This window comes from Pongo pygmaeus, chromosome 21, assembly GCF_028885625.2.
Source record: "Pongo pygmaeus isolate AG05252 chromosome 21, NHGRI_mPonPyg2-v2.0_pri, whole genome shotgun sequence".
Lineage (NCBI taxonomy): Eukaryota > Metazoa > Chordata > Mammalia > Primates > Hominidae > Pongo > Pongo pygmaeus.
This window is the reverse complement of record NC_072394.2, coordinates 66896582-66909191: the sequence shown is the minus strand read 5'-3', so window position 1 is coordinate 66909191 and position 12610 is coordinate 66896582. Positions and strand designations below refer to the sequence as shown.

General features: G+C 52.0%; 1 protein-coding gene across 4 annotated transcripts in view; it reads right to left on the bottom strand.

The window, feature by feature from the left end:
- Nucleotides 1-12093, bottom strand: part of MYT1 (myelin transcription factor 1) — a 76883-nt gene extending 64790 nt beyond the window's left edge. For 2 of the 4 annotated variants that reach the window (XM_063658995.1, XM_054468144.1), the window contains exon 1: nt 7845-8141. Coding sequence is in view for 1 of the 4 variants with exons in the window: in XM_063658994.1 (XP_063515064.1) it covers nt 12016-12040 (25 nt within the window). In the remaining 3 variants the exon portion in view is untranslated. Of the gene's footprint in view, nt 1-7370; nt 7444-7844; nt 8142-12015 lie in introns of those variants that run through there. The other 2 variants (XM_063658994.1, XM_054468146.2) reach the window with 2 other exon arrangements.
- Between the last annotated feature and the right edge of the window lie 517 nt (nt 12094-12610).

Below are 12610 nucleotides of genomic sequence, written 5' to 3'. Positions count from 1 at the left end.
GGCGTCTTCCCCATGGATCTTTGGGAACTCCCCAGAAGACACATTGGCCTCGCAGGATCAAGAGGTCCTGCTCTGGAATTCTGATCCAGCATTTTCGTTCCTTGGTCCCAGAAATTTTTCTTAGAACCATTCAGCTTTCCAGCCCAAAAAGAGAAGAAATGGCCATCTCCTTCTGCCTTAAAACCACATTTTACTGAGGCCTTGAAGACAAAATTCCACTAGGAGGGGCATCTCACATTCCCTTTCGGGTCTGCCCACACCCTGGCTCATCCCCAGTTCAGAAGGGAGAGGGCTCGAGGGAAGATCCCCAGGCCTCAAAGCCCTTGGGGATTTTGGCTTTCACAACAGTTCCGTTTTCCTTCTCCAACCCCAGGCTCTCCAACTGCAGGACCCCTGCCCAAATCCCTGCTTGGGTAGGGTGAGCCCAGGCAGCTGCTCTCTGATGGGTTCAACTGCAGCCCTAGCTCCAGGGCTCAGAGCAGCCCCCTCTGCTGCTCTTCAGGCTTAGAAAAATTGTGGGGGGCAGGGGGATGTGTATGGTAATTTCCCAGCCTGGATGGACAGTAGTCAGTACACGAGAGCCAACACAGAACACATTTGGGGAAAACACAAACGCTTTACCCACACCAGAGGCGGCCTGGCCTCTGGGTGACTGGGCAGGAAGTGGGTGGCCAACAGGAGGGGCTGGCAGGGGGAGAGCTCACCAGGTCCAGGATCCCAAGGCCATCAGAGGGCTCTCCAGGAAGAGTAATTGGACTCTAACTCTTACATCAAAGTGGGTTTGGGTTCCTCCAGATGCCAGAGGTGTAGGGGGTCAGCCAAGCACAAAGGTTCAGACCCTGGGGATGAAGGGAGCTCCACATCCAGCAGCAGGTTCTGACTTAGAAGCCGCATGTGCGATTTGCAGCCAGACAAGCCCAGGCCACCGGTGTAGATGACACTCCACAGGGAAGAGGTGCAGGGCCCAGAGTCCTGGAACGGATTCCTCGAGACAGGCTCCAGGCAGCCCTTCTAGGGATTGCTTCCCTGAATGGCATTCAGTAACAAATCCCTTTGTTTTCCCTATCTGGCTGATGCACCTAGGAAGCAGACTCCTTATTTACAGGACTTACCACTGGATGAGGGAAGGCAGCAAGCTCACAGCACCTCATAACTCTTAAAAATTGGGCAAATTTGGCCGGGCACAGTGGCTCACGCCTGTAATACCAGCACTTTGGGAGGCTGAGGCAGGCAGATCACCTGAGGTCAGGAGCTCAAGACCAGCCTCGCCAACATGGCAAAACCCCATCTCTGCTAAAAAAAAAAATACAAAAATTAGCCAGGCATGGTGGCATGCATCTGCAATCCCAGCTACTCAGGAGACTGAGGCAGACAGAATTGCTTGAACCCAGAGGCGGAGGTTGCAGCCGAGATGGCGCCACTGCACTCCAGCCTGGGCAACAGAGCAAGACTCCGTCTCAAAAAAATACATATATATATTGGACCAATTTGTCTATCTGTGTCGTGGGGAGGAAACGAACGCCTCACAGCCAACCCACTCTGACGCATCGGTGACATGGCTGGGTCATGGCTCACCGAGGCCAACCCACTCTGATGCATTGGTGACATGGCTGGGTCACGGCTCACCGAGGCTAGGGTTGGGCATGGCCTTCGTGGAAATAAAATGAGGAAGCACAAAACTCTAAATAAGCCAGCCAAAACAAAATCAGACCACTTAAAAAAAAAAATGACTGTAAGAGGTGCCTTCTTTAATGCGCAATAATAGTCTAACATTTTATCTGGGCAGATATGATCTCAAATAACCAGAAGGCAGGGCTCACCCTCAAGAAGGAACAGAGAGTAGAGGAAAAATTCAGAACTGCTCAACTGAGCATTTAAGTAGCTTTTCTTCCCAACACAAGTGTCCTTCCAACCTCAAAGCTAAAATGTGGATCCTTCCCTGGTCCAGACCAGCTTTGAAAACTCCATGTACTGTGTGAACAAGGGGGCCCCTAGGCAAGATTGGGGTACCCCACTTGGACCCAGCAGGCCCAGACTTGCGGTGCCCCATCGGGTCCAGCAGCCCCTAGACTTGGGATGCTTTCCTCGGGCCTGGCAGCCCCCAGAGCTGGTTGCCTGCAGGCTCTCCCGGAAGGCAAGCAGGGACACCCATCAGTCTGATGCAATGTCACAGCAGAGACATTGCATCCCGAGAGCGGGATTTCAAATGTGAGACACATGAGAGTAAAGGTAAGTAAAGGAGGCCCGGGGTGGCATCTGTACCAAGCCTTGAAAGACAAGCAAAAATTCAACTGCAGAAGATGAAGGGAGAGAGGGAAGCATGTTCGGGAATCTTGGGTAACAACCCAGTTTGGGACGGAGAATAAGGTTGGAGGGCATGCTGGGGACAGGCTCTAGATGTGTCCCAGGCTGTGAGGAAGAGACATGAGGGCAGCAAGGGTCATACTGTGGTCTGTGGGCAGCCTGCATGGCAGCCTGGGACACTGGGCAGGAAGGCTGGGTGGGGCTGGGTGGGACTGTGAGGGAGGCTGTTCTAGAAAGATCTCAGATTCGAGCTACACCACTCACCTGGGAAGCTAATTTGCCTCCCAGCCTCAGTGTCCAGCACAGAACACGTTCATGAGAATTAACAAGTTAGCACAGTATCAATGATTAAAATCACAGTGTCAAACGTGTTTCTTTGCCCCTTGCGACCTAAGTCAGATTTTTTGTTCCATTTCATAGATTAAGGCCCAGTCTCAATGAAAATAATGTTAAACGTATTAAGTCGTCCCAATTTCAAATCCCTGTTTTTCCCTAAACAAAACTTTGGTAAGGGCAGGGTGAGCACAATTCCACGTGCTGACGAACGATTGACAACCAAGTGTTCAGGCAGCAGTAACTGGGAGGCTGCTTTGAACCACCCACATCTGGGATCCCTGGGACGGCAGATACCCTGGGAAACTCAGAGCCGAGAGGGAACTTGTCCCCCAGCTCTAAGTCTTGTAAAGAATGGGCAACACCTTCAGTTAGGAGCCACTTTGGCTGCCCACAGAGCAGGACTGCTAAAGCCATTTGATTTTCAGAACCCAAAAACCCTGTAGGTGTAAAGACCCAAGTGCTTTGACAAGCTAGCTCAGCAAGGAGCACACAGGGATTGGGGATGCGCCTCGGGTCTGGCTCACCGTGGGTCTGTGGGTCTGGCTCACTGGGAGGCCACCCCAGGCACCTGCACACAGGGATTGGGGATGCGCCTCGGGTCTGTCTCACCGTGGGTCTGTGGGTCTGGCTCACTGGGAGGCCACCCCAGGCACCTGCTGCTGTCAGTTTGCGGTCCGAGAGTCTCAGGGACCTTCTAGGGCCTTCTAAAGCAGGACTTGGTGCACCATGGAGCAACCAAACTCCCACTCTCCTTCCACTCAGGCAGGACAGGTCAGCCACTGGCAGCTCTGTGGATCCCTGAGGGGGACATGGAGGGTCCCCCAGGACCAGGTGAGAGGTTCCAACCGCCTTGACCCAGGGCCCCCTCTTCTCACACTCCTCCTCTGATGTGTGGATTGCAGGCGGCAAAATGGGAAAAAAAGAAGAGGACCCAGATGGCTTCTGCCCCAGCCCTCAGACCAATGTTGAACATGATGGAGGTGTGAAGCCAGGCGTGAGAGAGAGGTGGGGCCAGCAAGCTCATCTGTCAGCAGCTCAGGCCATATGGTGCCTCCACTTTTCCCTCCTAGCATCTAGATCCCAAGTGCTCACCCCCACCTTGCCTGGCCACCCTGACTCATGCAGAGCGCTGCAGCCTACTTCCTGAGGACCGTCCAATCTGCACCCTCCTGGCACAGGCCATGCTCCCAGGCCACAGTCCCAAATAAACCCCAAGGCACAGCGAACGTATCCAATCAACTCCAAGCAACTCCAGGGCAAACCACACACTCAGTTGCCAGAGCACAAAGTCACTCTCTTGAAGGTTGGGGCTGCTGAGTGGAGGCTTCCAGTGCTGCAGGACGAGGGGTGGCAGGAGGACCACAGACACCCACAGCTGTGTCGACATCCTCTCTCCTCTGCAAGGCCTGGACTCCAATCCTGGCCAAGGCAGATGTACTCAGCCAGGGCAGATTAAAGCATGCTGAGTTACTTTTGTTCCCGATTAAAATAACATTACATTTTTTAAGTGCAAATCATAAAATAAAAAAAAGGATGAAGTTATGGGTGAAACCAATCTTCCCACAAGGAACGCTCCTAATGGCATTAACCGTGGGGAGAAAAGACTCCGCGCTTGTATCAGGTTGGTTCCAGTAACACTGAAGAGAAACAGGAAGACATTTTCAAACTACGCTTTCCACTTGCAAGTATCCATTAATCTCTTCTCTCTGAAGCTGGCTCCGTGGAAGCCTGAGATCAAAAACATTTTAATTCCGGTGAAATTCCTCTTGCTCATTTTTGTTCTGAGTTTTTTAAAGTGACGTTTGGGGAAATTTTGTCTGAAAGACAGAAAAATGCTGGGAACCTCAAGAGGCCGTGAAAGCACCCTCCACCCCAAGGCCTCCGGCAAACACTCTGCGCTGGGCAGTGGGCTGCCCCCAGTGGGGCTGTCCTGAAGCGCGGATGGGTCCCGCGGTTCCCAAGGAGCAGGAAGCCCACAGAGGAGCAGCACGGCAGCCACTGCTCTCTTCCCTTCTGGGAAACACGGCGTTTCTCCGTCTGACTAATCTAATGATGCTGGTTCCCAAAGACCATTTTCCTGTAAACTCGCACCACAAAATTCCTGTTAAAATTACATCTGTAGACAACTAACTTCTGGTTTATTCATGAGTGAGTTCACAAGGAAAATGCAGAGGGGGAGGATCTAAGATGAGGAAGATGGGAGAGAGGAAGAAAGAGAAGATCCCCCCAACCCCCACGGGCACCCTGCTCCTCTCTCCCGCCCAGGTTCCTGCAAGAGAACAGGCAACAAAAGAGGGGCTCTGAGATGCGTCTTCCAGCATTGGGACAGGCAGAGCATCCACTCTCCAAGACGCCTGAGTAATATGAAAGTCTGGCTGACCGTCCAGTACCCTGCCTGCTCGCAGATCAGGTGACCGCCAGCAGCCCCCACCCACCCCACAGCTAACCTCCTGACCCCTGTTCCACCAGCTGGGTCAGTTCTCTACCTCCTCATCTACTCCAGGCCTGGTGCTGACCGAAGTGTTCTGGTTGTTCCCGGTCTCATCCCCACCCTGAGCCCCGACAGAGGGACTGGGTGGCCCCAAGCCTTGCTCAGTCTTTTCCAAAGTAGACGTGCCTTTTGCACTGAGTCCATCCAGGAAGAGCTCAGCCCCCACCAGCCTGCCCACTGCCACTGAGCAGCTGCTGGAGGCCCCGGGTTTCTCTCTGGCACTTTGTCAGTCTTCAGGAACCTCTCCTGCTCTCTGCGCAGTACTGGGTTGTGCAAACTGGCATTCCAAGTGGCCCAGCCATGACCAGACTGAGTAGCACCAGGAAGACAGATAGTCAGGCTCTGACCCCTGTCTCCCCAAAGCAGAGTGGTGTGGGTCTCCTGTACCCACCACACCACCACAAATGTCATTGTCTGCACATTCAGTGACCCCAGGCCAGAGAGGAAGGGAGTGAGTCTCTGAGCAGCACCAGGGAGAGCGCCCACCACGTCCACAGCTAGGGGACAGGCCAAGCTCCAGCCACCATCCAGGCTGACTGCGGAGCCAGCACTGCCGTTGGTCAGCTGCCAGAGCTGCCCAGCGTGCACCCCCGTGGCCGCATACCCTCTGCCAGCCTCTCCCTGACATCTCCGGCACTAACAGAGCTTCCAAATAGAGGCTGCTGCAACCCCCAGACCAGAGCAACTTTGCATCCCACATGGCTAGAAGGGGTCATCTCAGAGAGTTTTTCCCCACTCATACACCGGGGTATTCAAGGGAGCAGGTGACCACTGCCTTTGCCAGAATCTTCCAAGGGGGGCCAGAGCATTGGCTCTGAACAATTGAGGCTACCTCCAGATCTGTGGGCAATGACTGAGGGTCACACAAACCCTCGAGTGGCACTTTGGACAGAAGCAGCCCCCCTGCCTTGGGTAAGCTACCAGGCCCTCTTCAGGGATTCATGGCCCAAGGGGGTCAGAGCCGAGGCTGTTCCAGAGCAGAAAGGCCTCTTTGTCCAACTCCCTGTGGCTCCTGCTCAAGCTCCTGGATCAGCAAGTACCCCTGGGAAGTTCAGCACCATCCAGGTGCCCAGGGGGTCGGGGGTCCCTGTAGGAGTCTCAGTCTCTACAGGACAGAAGAATACATAAAACTGCCTCCTTCTCTTTGAAAACAAACTGCCCTCTAAGCCCTGACCCAGCCTCCCCTGCACAAGGAACAGCTACCCAGGGAGACAGGGCAGGGTCCTGCCTCCACTGGTAGCAGCACCCTGGCTGGTACCACAGGACTCCAATCCCTGCTCTCTTACTCTTTTGTTTACCGTTAATTAACAGGGCCATATGGAAGGAGGTGATAATCACAGCCAAGGACCAATGGGAGGGGAGCCCGGGGTGGCAGGGAGCCTGGGGGCCGAGGGAGCCTCCCTCAGTCAGCCCTGGTGAGGACACAGCACCCCCACTCCCCAGGCCAGAGCGAGGCCAGGGGTAGGCTCTGCCGGCACCTCAGAGGAGACAGAGCCAGAGCACACCCCTCAGCACCAAGTGGGCCCCCCCAAGTCTGCCCCAACATCCCTCCCACCTTTTGTGCACTCAGCCACTGGCGTTAGAGGTGTCCTCAATTTTCTGTGATTTAAAAAAAAAAAAAAACTACAAGGGCAAAATTCTCCACCGACCTCTCCCAAAAGGGTAATTATAATCATCGCTGCCATTATCATCATCATGACAGAGTCGACGTCCAGGACCAAACCCACCTGCAGCCACGGAACACCTCGCACCACCGCAAATGTTTTGTTTCCAAAATTAAACACCCAACTTTACCAGCCAATGGTGTCCACTGATTCAAAGGTGATGCTGAGACAAGCAAAGCCCTTGGTGACTCCGAAGGAGCAGTGAGAACCCACCACTCCAACACAAAGCCACCAGCACTTGTTTATTTTCCTGGTTTATAGAGAAGAAAGTGAATTCAATGGACAGAACCAAAGTCCACGGCCCCAGAACTACAGACAATGGCATTAGGGTGTTCAACTTCTTAGCTAACCCTGATTTTTAGTTTTAAATACAAAAATCCAGTTACACTACCACCATAAACAACCACACTCCACAGCCGCACGGACACGTAGCGAAAAAAGGGGCTGAGAGGAGCAGCTGATATTTACTTCTGCACATCTATCCCATAGCCGCATGCACCCTAGATATTGATCCTTAAGTTGAGAAATGCGTGACATGCAGACAAAACGTTCACGTGAGCACCTCTACTCAGTACCTTGGGTGGGGGTCACACATGACACACCCCAGACTCTGAGACCCTGCTTCAGAAAGGTCTTCTGCTTAAGCGGCCAGTGCTCTCCCCAGGTACGGAGCTGCTGGGTCCCACGGCCACAGACATATCCGTTGTTCCTCTTCCAGAAATGCGCATAAAGTTTCTGGTTTTGATATGCGCTCCCCCTCCCCTAATGTCTCCTCTGTCAGACGCACAACATGTCCCCTGGAATCTCAGAGGAGCATGAACAACAGAGAGACAGGAGAAAAACAGCACACGGCAGGCCAGGGAGGAGAAGAAAGCCCCCGTCCTCCAGAGCAGTTTCAAAAAGCCATCCTCAGACCTGCTTTTCCTGCAAACAGAGCCTTCATCTTAGAAATTAACTCTGCCCGCGCGCCCTCTCCCTGTCTCTGTCCAAGAGGAAAAGCCAAGCGTTGGGTATCTGCCTTTGTCAGAAAGAACGTAACGTTGACTTACCTTTCCCCACAGCTATTGTCTGTCCTCTTTCAAAATGACATCACGGAAAGCAATCATGAAATTTACATGGGGGGTGCAGGGTGGACTGGGGGAGGAGAGGGAAGGCAGCTGCCTCCCGTACAGCGGTCACATGTGGGGAAGCCTGCGTGCGGGTTTCAATTAAATATCTTCTCCCCTTAGTGTGCGAACTCCTAAGCCAGCTAAAGGCGACGTCTCATTTACTTAATGACTGCTCTCATTAGCAGCGGTGGCACGGGCTGGCGGAGGAGGCTCCTTTGTAAATACGCTACCCATGAACCCTTGGGGCTCCAATATATCTGTTTACTCTCTGAGGTGAAATAAATTTACAGTATAGCATCAGAAAGATGGATCTGCTGAATTGGGGGTGAGAGGTGTCCCAGTCCGGTGGAGCCCTGTCCCCTGCTCTGAGACTCGGCCAACAGAAGGTGCCTACGTTTGTCCACACTGATTCATACTCAATGTGCAGCAGGATTGAGTTTTTTTAAAAAGCAAAACACACAAAAGGGCAGAGAGCATTACAACCACCACATTCACCCCCCTCTGCTTTCTCTGCCAGTGGTTCAGTCCAATAATTCCTAATAGCAGCAACCGGAATGACAGATGCCCCGGGTTAGCATGGCTACAGCGAAAGTACTTTACAATATTTATTGGTGGTTAGGAATATGACCTACCATCATAAAGAACGGGATGCAGAATTTATTACTCAAATGAACCAGGAATATTACATATTGGCTCATCTGCATATTCAAGTACCCCTGACTTAAATGGATAAGTATTTTTAACGGCATAAAAGGCAACTATAGCCACAGACCAAAAAATAAAGTCACGCACACAAAGAATACATCAGGAAAAGGCATTTTTCTGTTCTCACACTTTCCCTTTTCACTTTAATTTTTACAATAATAAAAACCTTCCCAAAGAGAAGTCAGGGATCCCTGGGCATGGGAACCCCCCCAAAAAAAGACTAAGTTTATTCCAACCAGAGCGAAGCACACTGCCCAAGTTTTCTGCTCTTTTTCTGATTCTTTTATAAACGGCCTGAAAGGAGCTAGCCAATGAAAATCAAGAAGGGAAAAATCCATAACACACACAATAGAAGTGCCCACCCACTCTCTATGCAGCCTGACTGTCTGCCTTCTCATCTGCCAGTTTGTGATATTTTCCCCCACATTCAGGGATAAATGTAGGAATTTCTTCAGTAAGAGAACTCAAGAGCCAGAGCATTCTTGTTTGCGGCCCAAATCTCCTTCTTGTACTGATAAATCAGGCAAACGATTGTCCATTATCATAATCAGGATGTTAGAAACGAAACTGTGAAACACAAGAGTGAAAACTCAATGTGAGACGCCTGCAAAGATGCCGCCGTCCAAGGGCAGCTGGAGAAGCAGAAAACTCACATCTCAGAAGTTCAGTGAAGAGATTTCAACAGACAGTAAACATCATTTCTTGGTCAATTATGCAAGAGCACAATACCCCAACTTAATTAGCACTAAAGGGTTCGGGCCACCAAAAGTGTGACTGAGGCAGGACTGAACACAGCTTTCTCTAAGAGAGCATGTTTTGAAAATCTTAGTGGCTTATTTTTAACATACAGTTTGTGCTTTACACGTTACATACAAACCAATAAGCTTCACCCCAAAGGCAAGTATCTTAGATTCTTATACGCACAGATTATCCTCAACAAATAAAACACAAAATGTACACAGAGCAATTGTGTAGATTGAGCACAAGGAAATAAATGCAAGCCTGCACTGGTCAAACTGAGGATGAAATATTAATTAGTCAAATGAGAACAGTTTGAGGTTTCCACAATGACTGCCTACCACTTTTAAATTCTGTCATAAACTTATATCCATTAGTATAAAAGGACACATTCAGCTGAAAGCACTCCTGAAAAGCCGTTTCTATCTCCTCTGGACATGCTGTGAGTGCCAGGATGTCTTACATCCCAAACCTTCAGCATTCAGAAATTCTATTAAACCCTTATCGGCAGGCTGCAGGCTCCGGGCAGGCTTGCGGGCCATTGTTCCAAGATGAAGATAGAATCAAAGGGAGGGCCGTTGCTGAATCAGCCTTATTTCCCAACGACACCCAAGGTTTCATGAAAGCGACTTAATTCAGATATGCAACAGTCACACCTAAGAAACCACAGCGAAGCGGAGGTGGCAGCAGGGAGAAATGAACCTGCGCAACACGGGCTTCGCGGGGCACAAGAGTTTTTTCAGGTAATAGAAATTGTATTTGTGAAAACGTAAGTCTTTCGGCATTTCTCCCTTCCCCTTTTGAACAATCACAGGCCTCCTGAGGTGTGGCGCTCCGGGGGTCGGGAATGGGCCCCCAGACCCTCTGTGGCGCTGCCAGGAAGAGCGTTCAGAATGTGCCTGGAAACTTAAAATCGGTGCCTGCTGGCAGGACCTAGAGCGCCCTGGGAGCTGCCACCGGGAGGTTAAAGTGCTATGAGCAGTTTCCGAAGATGAGTTTTGATGAGCAAAGGTTCGAACTCTTTAGCTGACCCCGTCAAGACAAAGGAGTCCAGGGGAAAGAGCGGGGCAGAAAAGCGGCCGCCGGCACGTTTCTCCGGTTCGGCTGCCGCCCTTCAGCCCCTGGGAGGGAGCCTGAGCGGTGGGTGGATCCGAAGTCTGATCAGCACTTCGGACAGCGCTCTCCCCCCAGAGCGCCTCAGTCTTTGTTCTCCGCACAGGGAAGCTTCTGAGTTCGCACCAGTATTCAGCTATCGCTAAACTCTGGGCTCCGGGCTGAGACAGAGAATTCCAAACCCCAACAGATCCCTGCTTGTAAGTGACAACAGCAAGATATAGTCTTAAACTTCTTTTCTTAGAGAGGGTGAAAATTTGTCAGGACTTTTTGAAATCATAAAATATTTTCTCTTCCATAACTGAGCATGTTGCACACTGTTCCTTTGGGTTTTATTTCATAAAAGTCTGTGGGAAGGTCACATGTGACTTTTTAATAATATGTTTGGAAAGATCCACCAGGAAATAACTCCTGTCTGACTGGCGGGTCCTCAGACTCCACACTGGGAGGGAAACGGGAGATTTGCAAAACCAAACTTACGCCGCAGCCGCACTCGCTGAGAAAGCGCTTTGTGTGAGTGGGGGAGCAGGCTTAATGATCGCTTAGCTGGTAAGATCATTTCAAATAAAGTGTAATTACTTGTGCAAATCTGCACACAGACATTCCAAGTGTCAGTTCATTTGCTTCATAAAAACTCTTTCAAGTAATTTTGGTCTAAACTTTCTGCATCTGTAATTGGCACCACCTTCTCCGGTGACCAGCTGGGGGTGAGGGTTTTCTTGTTTCCTTCTGAAAGCTTCCCCGCAGATGGGCGCCTGCCTTAATGCTGCAGACGACAATTAGGGCCGTTGTGTGAGGCCGAGATGGTGAGCATTAATATTGTATAGAACAGCTGAGGGCGGGGGTGCTGCCCCAGGCCGGCCCTGGCAGATGGAGCAAACAAAACCGGGATCCACTCTCCACCACACTCGGGGCTGACTTTGTGTTTCTGTCTCACACTCACGCAGACACTCACAAACATTTGGCATCCAGTTTGTGAGACCCTCACATACATATGCACACTCACACATGTGCACTCACACACACAGCAACTCGGAGTGTGATGAGGACGCAAGCAGCAGCGGCCCTGGCCAAAGCCCCTTAGCTACAGTTAAGTCCCAGGGGACATCTGTCGCACACAAATTCTCTCTGCCACCTTCTCACAGAGTCTCACAGAGCCTTGCTCCAGGCCAAGGGCTCCTGACACCCACCAGCTATATGGTCTGCTGGGCAGATCTGGGCAGGTAAATCAACAGAAAGAAGGCCCGGCTGGCCTCTGCACACACCCGGCCCACAGCCCTCCCACCTCCAACCTTCTGCAGGGCAGCGTTCACAGGGCTCTGTGCCGTCCGCACTTCTGCAAGCCACAGGATCCGCTAGAAGGGGAGGTGGCTGTTTCCCCAGGGACCCTGGCCATTGTTCAGGAGGGAGCATGTCTGTCGCCTCCTCGGCTGCCCAGAAAAGAGCACTGAGCTCTGATGGGGGGACACACACAGCTAATTAGTCCCTTTGGCATCTTCGCAGAAACTTGTGAACAGACCAGGGAGGGATGTGAGGGGCTGGGGGTGGTACGCACCCAGGAAGGTCCCGCAGAGCGTCATCCTGGCCAGGGGGTGCACCTTCTCTCTGGGAACACACGTCACTTCATGCTGGAAAAAGTTGCTGCACAAACTTGTGTCCCAGGGCCCTGGGGAGACCCCACTGCATCCAGCCAATCAAGACCAGGGAGCAGATAATCACAAATTGATGCCCCGGCTGCCTGCCAATGAGGCTCTCTTCTCCACACAATGGGCTCAGGCCCCAGACAATCTCTCCCCCACCCCGCAGGGCCAGGGAAGGGGAGTGAGAGGAGACAGAGACACAGCCCTTCCCACACAGTAATGGACTCACAGCGAGTGAGGGGAGGGGGCCCTTCCTGAAGATGCATCCCTTCCCCCGCTTCCTCTAGACTAGGTCCAGCCTGAAACCTGGTGGGGAACAAGCCAGGATGGGTGAGTGGGGTAAGACTGGCTCCCCACAACCCAATCACTGCCTGTCGAGAGGGCAGGCCCCTGAGGGCCCTCAGCTGGTGTGGCTGACTCCCCACCACCAGGTCTCAGGCAGAAGCTATGGTGGGAGGTGCCAGGGGGAGGCAAACTGTAGAAGTCAAGACTCTCTTGACAACCTCAGGC